We start from the raw sequence: 15,240 nt of genomic DNA on the forward strand, positions 1-15,240 counted from the left end.
CATATACCATTTAAGAAACATATCACTGTGAAAGCTAGCTATTTAAAAAGGTACTAACTAGCTGAAAGTCTGGATCAGCAGCTGTCAGTGAGCTCTGTTAGATTCAGGCAAGCAGATTGTTTGATTTCACAGAATCAAAGAATCCCTGAATGGTAGGAGTTAGAAAGCAGGTTCACCTTGACCAGGTCACACAGAAACACATCCAGGCAGGTTTTGAAAACTTCCAGAGAAAGAGACTCCACATCCTCCCTGGGCAGCCTGTGCCAGGGCTCCCTCACCCTCACATGCAATAAGTTTTTCCTTTTGTTCAAGAGGAACTTCCCGTGTTCCAGCTTGAGCTCCCTACCCCTGTCCTGTCACTGGGCACTATGGAAAGAAGACTAACTCCATCCTCTCAACACCTGCCCTTTAGGTATTTATAAACATTGATAAGGTCCCCTCTCAGATTTGATATCTTAATGTGAAGACTAAGAACAGTTTTCTGAAACACACACCTGAGGTAATTTTTCTGGAATAGGCTCATTCTGGAGAGCTTGAAGTGCCTTCATTGCAGCATTATGTCTAGCAGCTTGACGTGTCTTTCCTTCACCAAAAAACTCACTGTTGCCAACAGTTAACTGGACATAGAAAATTTTAGGCACTGGGCAGTGATACCTGTAAAGAAGTCATGAAAAGAAAACAATACAAGTTATAAATTTTAACCATCAATTTTATGTAATACAGAGCAGTAGTTAGGGATAAAACACCTTCTCCCAGAGTAAGACCTAACACTCAAATACATGGACTATTCCTCAGCAAGGCTGTCAGTAACTGATAGCAGCTCCCACATGCAAGCAAGCTCTTTACCCACATTTGCAGGGCTCTGCAACGAGCTCTACTATACTTCAGCCCAAAAGCCCATCTTTGCTCTCTTCTTCGTTTGAGTCTTGTGAAGATTAAACCTAAGGAGAACTGAAAGCTCCAATGGAAACCATGCCTGGGAGACAACTCCAGTGCAACAGGGAAGTGGCACAGAGGAAGAAGGATTGTGAAGTCTCTCATCTGGAACTGCTGGCATAGGTCAGCTATTGGGGGCAACAGAAAGAGAGACAGCAGAGAGTGAAAGGCCTTGACAAGGTACGTCTAGCCTCTTCTAAAAGCTCAAGGATTGAAATTGCTGTAGAGGATAAGAAATTATCTTAACAAAAGTGTAACAGAGGGTAGAGAAAAGCTCTCCTCCAGCACTGCAATATCTAAACATTTTTTCAGGCCTTGAAAGAAAAGCAGCAATCAGAAACACATTGCCCTCCTCTTTTTTCCTTCCTACAGAAAAATTTCCAAATATAACATCAGGGTTTGTTTTCCTAAGTATGTCTGAAAGGCACTGAAAGAAACATAAAGCAAAAATTTGAATCTTTTCCTATCAACTAGCACAGTTATTACTCCCCCAAGACAGCATTATCTTTATTCATATCATCAATTCCACATTTCTATTTTCAGTAATAAAAACAGCTAATGCAACCCATACTCCATCCCCTGAAATCTGTCTCTTGCTAGCAGCAAATGAAGAAAAAGCCATAATGCCATTTGTGGGTTTTGGATGTCCTGTCACAGCACCATGGCAATAAAATAAAAGGGGCTTGTCCACACAAACAATTTCTACAGAAAATGAGGTATTCCACATACCCTTGCCTCACGCTCCTCTCAACTCAGAAAAAGCAATTCAGCACAGATAAGTGTTTCTAATCACTATTAAAATTATAGTATTTTAAGAGAACATTTGCAAAAAGTCTTTTAATTATATGATACACAGGTGAGGGAATTTGGTTCATACTCTTCACTTTGCAGTCTAGTCTGCCTGCACTCCTTCCTCAAACAAAAGCTTTTCTAACACACTGGAGATTCAGTCCTTGGAAAAATATATACCTATCATAAATGGTTTCTCATTCATGACAAATAACTTATACATATTTTATGGCAGTGTATAAAAAGCCCAGGAATCCAAAAGCATGGCTAAAAGCTAAGTCCATCACAACAAAACTAGAATCACTGAAAACCACAATGAAGTACATTTTCCTTCTTCCTCTTAAAGGATCCTTATGAAAGCATGCTCTTTCCATTTTTATCTCTTGAATTGGATGGTGATTTTTTTTGTATGAAGACTTTCTGGCTCCTCATTAATAATTGCAATAATTGTTTCAACTAGAAAACAACAAGTTTTTCAGATAGCAGCATATATCAAACCCAAACAAGTGTGAATAAGCCCTCCAGTCTCACTGTCCCAGAACCTTGTGCCTAGTTCTAAAAATATGTTTATATGGAAAGATCAAAACCTAACACTGGCTCCAACGAGCCTCTGGCTGTATGGCCTTGGAGGGGTGAGCTAAGCTGCCTTTACGACATACAAAAAGTGGGTATTTGCTTTCCTGTTTACAGTTTAACACGGTTTTAGGGAATTATTAAGGCCTGGAAATGCATTTGCTTACATAACATTTTCATAAAATTACAGAATAACTCAGGTTTGAAAGACTCCTGGAGGGTATCTGACTCAACATGGCACTCAAAGCAGGGTCAAGCTCTGAAGTTACACTATCTCGTCCAGGCACTGTCCAGGGTATTGTGGATATCTCCATGGATGAATATTCCACATCATCTCTGGACAAACCATTCCAGTGTTTGATCACTATCTGGAAAAGTCTTACAAAAGTCTCCTGTAGCTCTCCTTTCCTTACAGCAACAGGCACCCTCAAGTTCCCCAAAGAGCTCCCCAACATCCTCCTGCCATCCCAGAAGTTCTTTGAAGATCTAGAACCAGAGCCTGGAAACCACTGCATTTGTTGGCTGCCTCTGAAAGCTGCTGCTTAGCACAGGATAAGCTCTGTCACACAAAAGCAGGAGGCACCTTGATAGCACATCCTACCTCATTAGTTCACAATCCTCTTGAAACCAAAAAAAAAAAAAAGTAGTAGTTAACAACTACTACTAGTTAACAACTACCTAGATCTAGGGAAACACAACATCCATCAGAATGTCTTGTTTCTTGCTGAGTTACCAGACTTACCTTTCTCTCTCCATTACATGCAAAGGAGGAAAGCACATGAACCTTAACTCACTTTATAAACTCATATCCCAAAACAGCCCTCTCTTTTTCCCCTCCCCTCTCCCCACCTTTTCTTTTAAAGAGTGTTCAGGGAGCTATTTATGTGATAATATGGAAAAATGATATTCAGCCTGTGGCTCTAGAGCCTCATGCAGCTCTTTGGCATTGGCAGAATGATTAGGCTTTTACATGGTTTTGATTAAACTTTTCTTGCTCTGCTTGGCCTCAAACAGATTTAACAGAGTACTGATAATGTAAACATTGCCAGAAAAGTGCAAAGGAGCATCTGAAATCCTCAGAAAACGGACTAAATCTGTGAGGATATTGGCGTCTCAACAACATGGAGCATGTGAAATAGAAACAAAACATCTTCCTCCTTTCAGTGGTGAGGAGAGAGGCTGTATTAATAAAAACATTAAAAGTAATCATAATATTGCAGTCTGAAAGTACAGTGCAATGATTAAACTGAGTTTTAATACAGAATGATTCTGCACCCTGAAGATGCACACTCACGTAAGCAACAACCCTATGCAAAGTTCAGATGACATACTTGCCACTGGAGACGCACACTCACGTAAGGAACAATCCTATGCAAAGTTAAGATGACATACCTACCACTGGGCATTAATAGATTTACTCAATATATTACATTTGAGTTAACAAAAAGGATTGAAAACATTAACAATTTTGGGAACATTTATACGAAATTTGCTGATTATTAAACAATATAATCAATACAATATTTTCCATCACAAGAACACCTACACACCAGTCCTATACTCAGCCCTGTGTTGCACTGCTCAACCACGCAACTGAAACAGCCAGGATCTCCAACAGCAATGTCTCATGCATGAACTCATTAGGATTCTGAAAGTTTTAAACCAACCTACATTTAAAGAACATGCCTCTTCCTGCATTTTACATAGCAGCTATAAAGGGTAGGATTTTTCTTTGGGGAAAATTTGTATGTAAAAAGATTTTCAGATGATACTAGCACACTTTGCAGAACATAGGCTGACAATGGCAGAAGATTACAACACTGGAATAAAATAAGAGGCTATGTGAAATGATACATCTAATTGGAAGGAAACAAAATGTGATAAAGAATAATACTTTAACAACCAGTCACATATATCTATTAAAACAAGTTAATTTTCATCTGTCTCTTCTGGACATTTGAGATTCTTAAGAAGACCTTTCAAATAGGATGTCTGGAAAGCAGGTTCTCCTGTTTCCCTAGTTTCCCTAGTTTCATAGGGTCAGAAATCTACTTTCTAGTTAATGCCATTGGTTAACCTGAAAAAGGGTATTTGCTCTATGACTCTGACCTTGAATGCCAAGTTTCAGCAATGAGCAAATATTTACAACTAGTTATAAACCCCTAAAAATAGGGGTTCATAACAGAAATGCTGACAGACTTTAACTAAGTTGGTGCGAGCGGGCGCCACTATAATTAAATAAATCACCAAGGTCTGTTGACAATTAGAAAACTCATTTTGGTTTGCCACAGAGACAAACAAAAATTCTGTTCATTATAACTTTACTGGAATATGATGTCATAACATGTAAGCATACTGAAACAATCTGCTGCTTTTCTAGCCAAAATATTAATTGCATACTAAGGAGCCCTTGGGGCCTCTTCCTTTTTGGCCATCAAATCCACATACAAAGACAAGTAAAATACTAATACATACGTTATAAGTTCACACTGCATTTCCTGCATTTCTCTGGATTCCTCTTCAATGGCATAAATGTTTCTGATAGATATTGTTACTTTACTACTATAAGGGGGCAGGGGGAGGGGGGAAGTGCAAGCTGCAGCTCACGGAAACCGGGAAGTTTATTTAGATCTAGCCTCCTTTTCACTGTTAAAAACTCCAGTGAGGTTTTTTCTAAATTCTAATGGCCAACATATTCTTCACCTATGTACACTACACAACTGTTATAGGAAGTATTACCCTATTCCCATTTCACAATGCAAAGTGAAGAGAAATGAGGATCATTTTGTCCAAGTTGAGGGTCACTAAAATATGAGATACGACATGGCACGAGAAAGTCATTCTTCAGATGCCAGCTCCATGCTGACAGGGTCATACTCTGCACTCCTTCCCTCTGTCTCCTTTTCCATACTAGCTCAATGAAGCTGGCAGCCTTCCTGACACTACTTAACCAGCAAAATGCTGTGAGCTTTGCATGTGGAGGGATAGAGACACAGACCACGAAAGGGAGTAGGAAACAGCATTTGCTGTGAACAACTTTTTCTCTGTAACATTTGAAATTTCTCTAGGGGAGCAAGTTACTTAGCGCAGCTGTTTCCTGGCCATGCCCTATTTTTCTAAGCAGTCCATTAACCACATGCATTTCTTACAGATGTGAGTTCTGTGCTTTGAAGAAAACTTCCAGTATAGCAACTTTTGTCTTCATACAGTCCACCTTCTGATTCTTTCAGCAGGTCTGAAACAACATCTGGGAACAAAGAGGCTCCCTTTTCCAAGTACTTCTTTTGAGAACTACAGTCCATTATCCCTGAATCAGTATGGCTGTCCTCTTCTAGAATATCTTCACATCCTCCAAAAGCATTCTTAATTTAAGACAATCAAGACAAGGCACTATGGAGATGCTTTTAGCCACAAATATCCCTGATTAGATGGAAAGATAACTTTCTAAAACTTCTATTCAACTGGCTTATTTATATAGCCTATCGCTGTTTTCACTTAATACTGACCTTCCCATAGCTACATAGACGAGACTTAAAAAAACAAAAACCATGTATACTTGCCCCAGATTATCACACTATAATCTGAATCTTTAAAATTTTGCAATTAATTTACTTAATTCAGAATGATTCAATACTCAATATTTTTCTCTATATAATATTTTCTATTAACAGAAACCAATATAAACTAATTTTGACCTACTTGTAGAAAACCTCTAAGCAATAAAATTGACTACATAAGAATCACAAAGAATTACCATGTGATGGAAACATTAATAGAAAGAGATTCAAAAGCATCTGTTTTGGGGTTATTTTAAATAATGAGAAAACATAACAAAGATGCTTCCCATTTTAAGACATAGAAACTCCAAACCTTCACTATTTCAGATGTAAGAACATAAGCAAATCCTGCATTAAACACTCAAGATCCATGAGTTGCAGGCAACTGCATAATGTAGTCTTTTTTATTCGTTAAAAGTCTGATAGAAAGTAAATTTGATTACTTGCATTCAGCACTTCTGCCACAAGGATGATCTAGAAGCTGAGATGATACTTAGGAATTTCTTCATGATCAGCTTGGCTATACTTTTACATTTGGTTTTATGCCAATAATATACTTATACAGTTCTTTTACATTTATGTTTATCCTCCAAAGCAAGCTTTCCCATTCCCTCTTAGCCCTTGTTTTACACGGCAACAAGTCAAGGTATTTCAGAAGTCTTCCCCATAAAAGGCTACCTAAATCCTGACAATCCTTCACAGCCCTTCTCTATACTTACTCCTGTTCTTAAATATAACAGTCAAGAATGGTAGATAATATACCATATGAAAGGCTAACAGTGTTCTGTGTAACAACAATATTTATGTACCTTTACCAGAAACATCTTCCTCAAGACATCTTAAGAATCACATTTGCCTCTCCTCTGGTTCAGTCACAACAGTTGTTCTTAGTTTATCTAACAAATAATTAATAATATTAGATAACACTTGTGTTCTGTGATTTCCAGCTGAATAACCCTCACATGAAAACAAAGTTAGTACTACCAGTACCTATGGTCTTAATCTTACATTTTATACTGGAAAGTCTAGTCTCATCCCATTTCTAATGTGTCAGTCCTCATGTCCATCCAACTCCTCCCGCATATCTTGATCTTCTTATGTAGAGATGATGTCTTCTATATCCCATGAACATTTTCCTACTTTTTGTGCAAACACCTTTAACAAAAATAATTAGAAAGGTTGATTCTAAAACTGGACGAACTGTACTTAATCTTCCTCCGACTTACACTTTTAATACTGCTGATTATTTTTCTTCTCCTTTCCAACCTTGCATATCTTACACAAAGCCCCATCTCCTTCAGTTTAATGAAAACAGTATCCTTATTTAATACTAAAAAATGGTTCACTGAATCCCACATACATAAGATTTACTTTATTCTTTATCTAAAAACTGAGTTAACACAAAACATGCAGGGTTAACATTACTCAGACACAATCTACTTTTATTATACAGTAACATTGTGCTGAGTTTTTTTCTTTTTTACTTCCACATCTTTATTTGTACTTTGTTTTAAACTTTGTGCTGAGCCTGCAGATAGTTCATGAAGTTAATGAAGATTCCCCCCACACTTTTTTTTATTTCTTTTCCTGGGCTAAAAACTATGCAGTATGACTAACTTCATTAAAAAATTGACTCATGTTTTCATGATCACAATATTGAAACATTCTTGAGTAAAAAACAAAAGGGAGGGGGATTCAATTTAACATAACGTTATCTAATGTGGAATCTTCCCAGAAGAATTTGTGATGACAAGACTATAATATTGCCACATCACTGTACCTCTGAATTCCAAGTTGCTCAATACAGACATTTCACCAAAATAAATATTTCAATATTTACTCTCTGCACATACCACTACTTTGTTCACCATTTGAAGTTAGTATGTACAACTGAAAAACAGTTATTCATCAAAAGTAATTAGCAGAAACCAGCAGAAAGTTACAAACATGATAAGGTAAATACTTTAACTGTATTAAGCAAAAAGTAATACAATGAACATATCAAGCCAGATATGTAGCACTAGTTAGAGAAAGATGCTTCCAGGCTAAGTAAATTCAGATCTCTCCTTCCACTTTCACTGTTCTCTCTTCTTCAGTCTACAGCCTTAAAAGTTTAGAAGCACTTTTTAAAGTGCCAGATGGGTCTCCAACTAGTCTGGATATTCTTCTCTTTAAACCAAAAAAACTAGTGCAAGAGGTATAAGGGGGAAAAAAAGAAATAAAAGGTTTACAAGTAAAATGAGAAAATCTTTGGGAAAAAGGATCATGAGATGAACGTTCTACAGTATTGTACAGTGGAGACTAAGGTAGAAAAAACAAGTGAAAAACAACAATGAAAACTAAGAAGAGAGCACAAAAATTGTTATGTGTCTCTGAAAAGCTATTTTTATCTGTCAACTGAATAACTAATAAAAATGGTCAACACAACTTCAACTTATTCTTGACTGAAAATATAGTATAAATAATGTAAGGACATAACAAGAACACTAGACAATGCTGAAATGGAGATAGGGGCCTGGGGGGGAGGAAAAGATAAATACAAGGAAAAAGAAAATTATATTTTCTGTGACATAAAAACAAGTACAAGAATAAAAGGGAAAACATAATGAAGCTGTGCTGTACACTGTATACTTAGAGGTTAAAGCAGACATCCAGAAGACAAACATCTCAACCTCTTATCTACTTTAGCTCATAAAATTTCCCATGAACTGTATTACTCACTAATCTTTACAAGCATGCAGAGTAGTTACTGAGAATGCTGTCCAAATATCCATTACAGTAAAAGAATATAAACAATGTTTCATATCTGACTACAGTATCATTTTCTTTCTACATAGAAATTCATGTTTAACAAAAAAAAAAAAAAAAAATCACATCACGTGCCAGCCTAGGAACTAAGCAAATGACAGAATTAAGTACCTCACTCATTTCATTCTATCATATATTTATACTAGTAACATAATGCTAATAAAAATGTTACTAACAAAATCATCTCAGGACTTCATAAGAATTAATTAACCTAAAAGTCCACAGAAGAAGAAGGCCCAAGAAACTCACAGAGTAAATATCACCATCCATATTAACTTAAATTAAAATAACTAGTGTACATTGGGCCACATTCTGCTCCCACTTAGTGGACCTGCCCTGGCAAGGACGTTGGACTAGATGATCTTTTGAGGTCCCTTCCAACCCATAAGATTCTGTGATTCTGTGTGAATATAAACATACAGATACTAATTGCATTACCCTGAGTAAAAAAAAAAATAACCTGTCATTTTAAACTTCTCAATTACAGGCCTGAAAGTAAGAACAAATTAAAAAACACACATCCTCAGCAGCTGTGTGCTGTGAACTGAGGATGCATACTCTCCTACCTCACTAGTTATCATCTCTGTATGCTCTGAAAATGTACTATTGAGGCCAGCTAGAGCATGTGTCTAGAAATCCTCCCATCTGGGGAAGGGAAGGGAAGGGAAGGGAAGGGAAGGGAAGGGAAGGGAAGGGAAGGGAAGGGAAGGGAAGGGAAGGGAAGGGAAGGGAAGGGAAGGGAAGGGAAGGGAAGGGAAGGGAAGGGAAGGGAAGGGAAGGGAAGGGAAGGGAAGGGAAGGGAAGGGAAGGGAAGGGAAGGGAAGGGAAGGGAAGGGAAGGGAAGGGAAGGACTGTTAATCAATCATAGTGAGGTTTGTAAGGAGAAAAAGTTAGAAATCAAAGAGATGATCATTAAAGTCTTTCAGTGCTTTGATTCCTTTCTACTCACAACCATAAAAACAGCAGATTTCTTAGGGAACATTATTCATGAACAGCAGGCATAATACTCTTTCAATTGTCAAACTTTAATAAGCACAACAGATTTCCACCAATGACTGACAAATAAATATGAATTTATCGCTAATAAAAAGGTATAAGTGACATCACGAGGGTGCAGTAGTAGCAGTCACCAATGCACAGTGACTTGGTCCAGTTGTACTTTCTGAATACAGAAGAAAATGTCAGATCATGTTAGATCAATACACAAATATGAGGTTGCAGTATTGCTAAAAGGTAGGAAATGTTTATAAGACAGTCTGGAATTGTATTCTATAAATCAAGGACTCCAAAAAAGACTTTGAGGATAGAGATACCAAGGACTGTTAGAATACAATCACAGAGTATTTTGGTTGGAAAAGACCGTAAAGACTATCGAGTTCACTTGTAAACCTAACACTGCTGTGTCCACCACTAAACCACATCCTTAAGTGTCACATCTGTATGTCTTTTAAATAACTCCAAGGATGTGACTCAATCACTTCTATGGGCACCCTGTTCCAATGCTTGAGAACCCTTTTGGTGAAGACATTTTTCCTAATATCTAATCTAAACCTCCCCTGGTGCAACTTGAGGCAGTTTCTTGCTGTCCGATCACTTGTTACTGAGACCAACCGCCACTTTGTTACAACCTCCTTTCAGGTAGCTGTAGAGAGTGATGGTGCCTTCCTTTGTCGGCTCCCTCATCAGCTACGTGAGGAAGTTATCTACCACACACTCCAGGAACCTCCTGGACTGTTTCCTCTCAGCTTTCTTGTATTCCAGCAGACATCTGGTAAGCTGAAGTCCCCCATGAGAACAAGGGCTAGCAATTGTGAGAGCTCTCCCAGCTTCTTATACAGTATTTTGTCTATCTCTTCGTCCTGGTGCTGTGGTCTATAACAGACTCCCACCATGATATCTCCCCTGTTGTCCTTGACCCTCATTCTTACCCATAAACACTCAACCATATCAACACCATCATTAAGCTCTAGACGGTCAAAACCCTTCCTAATGTATAGGGAATGACCTCTCCTTCCTTGTCTATCCCTTATGAAGTGTTCAGTCTCCTTTTGATCATTTCAGTGAGGTGGATTGAGAGCTGGCTGAATGACAGAGCCCAGAGGGTGCTGATCAATGGCACAGAATCGAGTTGGAGGCCTGTGGCCAGTGGAGTTCCACAGGGAACCAGTTCTGGAGCCAGTCTTGTTCAACATCTTCATCAATGACCTGGATGAGGGGACAGAGTGCATCCTCAGCAAGTTCCCGGATGACACCAAACTGGGAGGATTGGCTGATTCCCCAGAAGGCTGTGCTGCCATTCAGCGGGATCTTGACCGGCTTGAGAGTTGGGCACAGAGGAATCTCACGAGGTTCAACAAGGACAAGTACAGAATCCTGCACCTAGGGAGGAACAATCCCATGCACCAGTACAGGCTGGGGTTCGACCTGCTGGAGAGCAGCTCTGCAGAGACCTGGGAGTCCGGATTGATAATAAACTAAACATGAGCCAGCAGGTCAAGGGAGATTCTCCTACCCCTCTACTCTGCCCTGGTGAGGCCTCATCTGGAGTCCTGCGTCCAGTTCTGGGCTCCCCAGCTCAAGAGGGACAGAGAACTTCTGGAGAGAGTCCACTGCAGGGCCACCAAGATGATCAGGGGACTGGAGCATCTTTCATACAAGGAAAGGCTACGGGATCTGGGGCTGTTTAGTGGAGAGCAGAGTGAGGGGGGATCTCATTAATATTTACAAATATCTAAATGGTGGGTGTCAGGAGGTTGGGGCATCCCTTTTTTCTATAGTAGCTAGCAACAGGACAAGGGGTAATGGGATGAAACTGGAACACAAAAATTTCAATTTAAACATAAGAAAAAACTATTTTACTGTGAGAGTGAGGGAGCAGTGGCACAGGCTGCCCAGAGGGGTTGTGGAATCTCCTTCCTTGGAGGTCTTCAAGACCCGTCTAGACATGTTCCTATGTGACCTGATCTAGGTGAACCTGCTTCTGCAGAGGGGTTGGACTAGATGAACTCTAATAGTCCCTTCCAACTCTATCATTCTATGATTTGTGTATCTGAAATGGTTATTATAACCTTTGACTTCATAAACAAAGTCAGTATAGAGATTACCTTAACTGAATGGAACTAAGGCTCAGCCACTAATGCCTACCTCCTTAAAAATCCCCATTTCTGTTTCACTGATGTTAATGTCAGACATGGATCTAAACCATTGTCATTAGATTCCATTTTCTTCCTTTTTGTCATGGAAAAGTCTCAAAGTTAAAATAGTTTTGGGTTTGGTGGGTTTTTTTTCAGAGATTACTTTCTCTTTGATTGCAACGCTAGGAGATTCAGCCCCATTTCAGTGAAACAAATCATCTGAACAAATTGTGGTGCCAAAGTTCCTTATCCTGGGAGTTCAGCTATATGTTTTGTGACAATAACCAACTTAAACTGGCATTTCTCTTTAAAATACCCTAAGAAGACTAGCAGATCTTCATAAGATCCTTGAAATTAGCTTTTTAGAAGAGATGTTAACTGTACTTTCTTTCACAGAACACAAGCAGCCACCAAAATCACTACTGTAGACAAGAGCTGAACAGACAGTATAACACAGTGGTTGCCAGTGAGTTCTTCTGCATTCAGACTCCATATATTCTGTTGTAAAAGAATCTTAAAAACTTTTCTAGGGAAAATATAATAATTCCTCAATCTATGGCAGAAATTTCACCTCAAAATGGGCAGAGACTCTGGACTAGGAGAGAGTACAATTCCAGTCAGATCTTACTGGAATCTGTTAAAAATTAGCTACTAACCTTCTTTCTGCTTGCTTCCCTCAGGAAAATTATGACAGCCTCTCAAACTAATGTCTCAGCCCTAACAGCAGTTCACCTGTGTCATCACCAAAAAAGCAGGGTAAGGAAAGGGAACATATCTACTGGTAACCAACGTTCAGGTTCTTGACACAGCAGAAAGGCCAAAAGAAGAAAGGAGGCCATCTAGGCTTCCATTGAACCCACTATTGCATATCTATCTTGATTGAAATATCCACAGATCAGAAGTACACCAAAAAGGTAAGGGAGAAAAAAAACCTAACAGTAGAAAGAAATAAAGATACCCAAAATGGTCCTGCTCCTGGATGAGCAATCTGAACAAATGCTCATTTTTACACATACCAACACCACTAGTCTTCTGTCCATAGCCTGAAAGTAAAGCTACCTTAAATAATCAGATCTAGAGAAAGGACACCCAGTGAGTTGCAAAACCAACATACTGAAGAGACTGACATGGTGCTGGGGGAGGCTGTTGGCTCTCAAGATCTTTCAGTCAGAAAGTTTACAGAAGCCCTCTCAAGTGGAAGAGCAGTGTTGAAATACAGACATTAAGAAACCAAAGATGAGGAGGATCTGTATTTCAGCTCTTCATGCTGTCAGCCCAAGTGAGAACAAGAAAAGTCACGGCTAAAGCTTGGAGAGACAGATCTGGAACTAGATTTACTTTCCCCACAGAAGAGAAAGACGTGAGGAAGTTGAAAACCTGAAGAAAAAAACTCTGTATACTGAAAGAAGCTTCAGAAGAAATAGCCAAAACATGAGTCAAGGACCACAAAAGAATCATAAAATGATAGAACGGAAGAAGTTGGAAGGGACCTTTAGAGATCATCTAGTCCAACCACTCTCCTGAAGCAGATTCACTTTGATCAGGTCACAGAGGAATGTACCCAAACCGGTTTTGAAAACCTCCAGAGAAGGAGACTCCTCAACTTCCCTGGGCAGCCTATGCCGGGGTTCCCTCACCATCACAGGAAAGTTTTTCCTTATGTTTAAGTGGAACTTCCTGTGTTCCAGCTTATGTCCATTACCCCATGTCCTGTCACTAGACACAACAGAAAAAAGTGTCACCCCAACAACTTGACATATACCCTCTAAGTACTTGGAAGTGTTAATGAAGTCCTCCCTTAGTCTTCTCTTTTCCAGGCTAAACAGACCCAGGTCCCACAGTATTTCCTCAAAAAAAAAGAAAAATACAGATGTTCCAGTCCCCTGATCATTTTGGTAGCCCTGGACTCTCTCTAGAAGTCTCTGCAAAGAAAAGGGTAGTCCTCTTAGGAGACAGAGCAAGCAGTTTAGGGAGGTCACTATATCCTAACAAAAAACAACTATTAATTAAGAATAATAGGGCTTAGGAGCTGCTCCATAGATAGGGCCAAGAGGTCATTGCCAAAACTACTTAATTCTGAGTGAAGACAGTTTAGAACGCTGCAACTGTGTAAAATGTCAAGTCTTACATATCATATTTTAGGCATGAAGAGCGATGAAGCATCGAGATGCTCTACAGCTAAGACTGAAAAGATTTTAATGATACCAGGTAAATGCATTGACTTAGAAAACGCAGGGACGTTGTATAGGGAATACTGCCCACAAAGCTTGCTCTCAATTCTGTCAGCTTGATTTTTAGTCTATGTAACATAATATTTTAAAAGCTGTCAATGTAATATAGTAAATACATTTAAGAGTATATATTTTATTGATCCCTGATAGGTTAAATGCATCCATTAACACAGTGGATGGAAATGACAGGATGCATTTGTCAGAAGGATTACACACATGCCGTGTCAGGAGACATCACCTAACACCATTTTGTGAGCACCATGTAATGGAGTCTACAGATTCCACAGCAGAATCTGGATTTTCTGATCCCAGATACTTACGTATTTTTATGATTTAAAACACTGCAGGAATTAAACATTAGCTGTCAAAAAATTTATTGCGGGAGTAAATACTATCTCTTGTTTAAGGATTTTTTACGTTTTTTTAAAGCCAACCATACTAATCACTATTTTCTAAACTGATAGCTACTGGCAATGGCAAAGCTCATCACCTGCAAGCTCCCTTGCCACTGTTCTTTTGGGAAAACTATCTTAAGACAAGCAGATGTTTCTGCTGTTTTAAATCAACAGGAAATAGACTTTCTCCCTTTTCCTTTTCTAGAAACAAATACTAGCAAAGAAAAATCCTAGCACAGCTGTAGTCAACACTTTCCTTATAACAATATGTCTGTGTGGGAGGCAGGCAATGAGTGGCAATAAACAGGCCAGGATAAGGGAAATGTAGCATGCAGAAGATTAACACAATGAATTCATTTTAAAATCTGTGATTAGATTATTACACCATAATGTTGATACACTAGCAGGGTAATAACAATGAGATATACAAGTCTGCTTTAAGATATGATTTGAATACTATCTCAACTGGCAATGTACAGAACTGAATCAATTATCAGCTGGAAATCTCAGCCTCTTCCAAATGAATAAATGCTCAGATCATCTGAAAGCTTCACTAGCATGAACAGACTGCAGGTTTGTTGGGTGAGCTGCAGCCTTATCTTTCAGGAAACATCTTTAGGTCAAACCAGACAAAGTAAATAATTAGATGTAACACAGAATTCTTGTTGTCTTTGTGTGGCTACACCAAATACTTCCATTTTCACTGCTGACAAACAGGTATCTTTTGCTCACACCAGATTTGCATAAAAAAGAGAAAAATCCACTGCAGTTATTGCAGCCTCAATCATTATAAGAGAAGAAAACGGAGAGACAAAAC

The 15,240-nt window shown here is 38.8% G+C and overlaps 1 protein-coding gene across 2 annotated transcripts in view; it reads right to left on the bottom strand.

Annotated features, from left to right (window-relative positions):
• The window catches only part of STAU2 (staufen double-stranded RNA binding protein 2), a 166,702-nt gene that overhangs the window by 116,242 nt on the left and 35,220 nt on the right, over window positions 1–15,240 (bottom strand). For both annotated transcript variants that reach the window (XM_061995420.1, XM_061995419.1), the window contains exon 6: window positions 495–654. In XM_061995420.1, the coding sequence (XP_061851404.1) occupies window positions 495–654 (160 nt within the window). The remainder of the gene's footprint in view (window positions 1–494; window positions 655–15,240) is intronic.

This window comes from Colius striatus, chromosome 4 (assembly GCF_028858725.1).
Source record: "Colius striatus isolate bColStr4 chromosome 4, bColStr4.1.hap1, whole genome shotgun sequence".
Classification (NCBI taxonomy): Eukaryota; Metazoa; Chordata; class Aves; order Coliiformes; family Coliidae; genus Colius; species Colius striatus.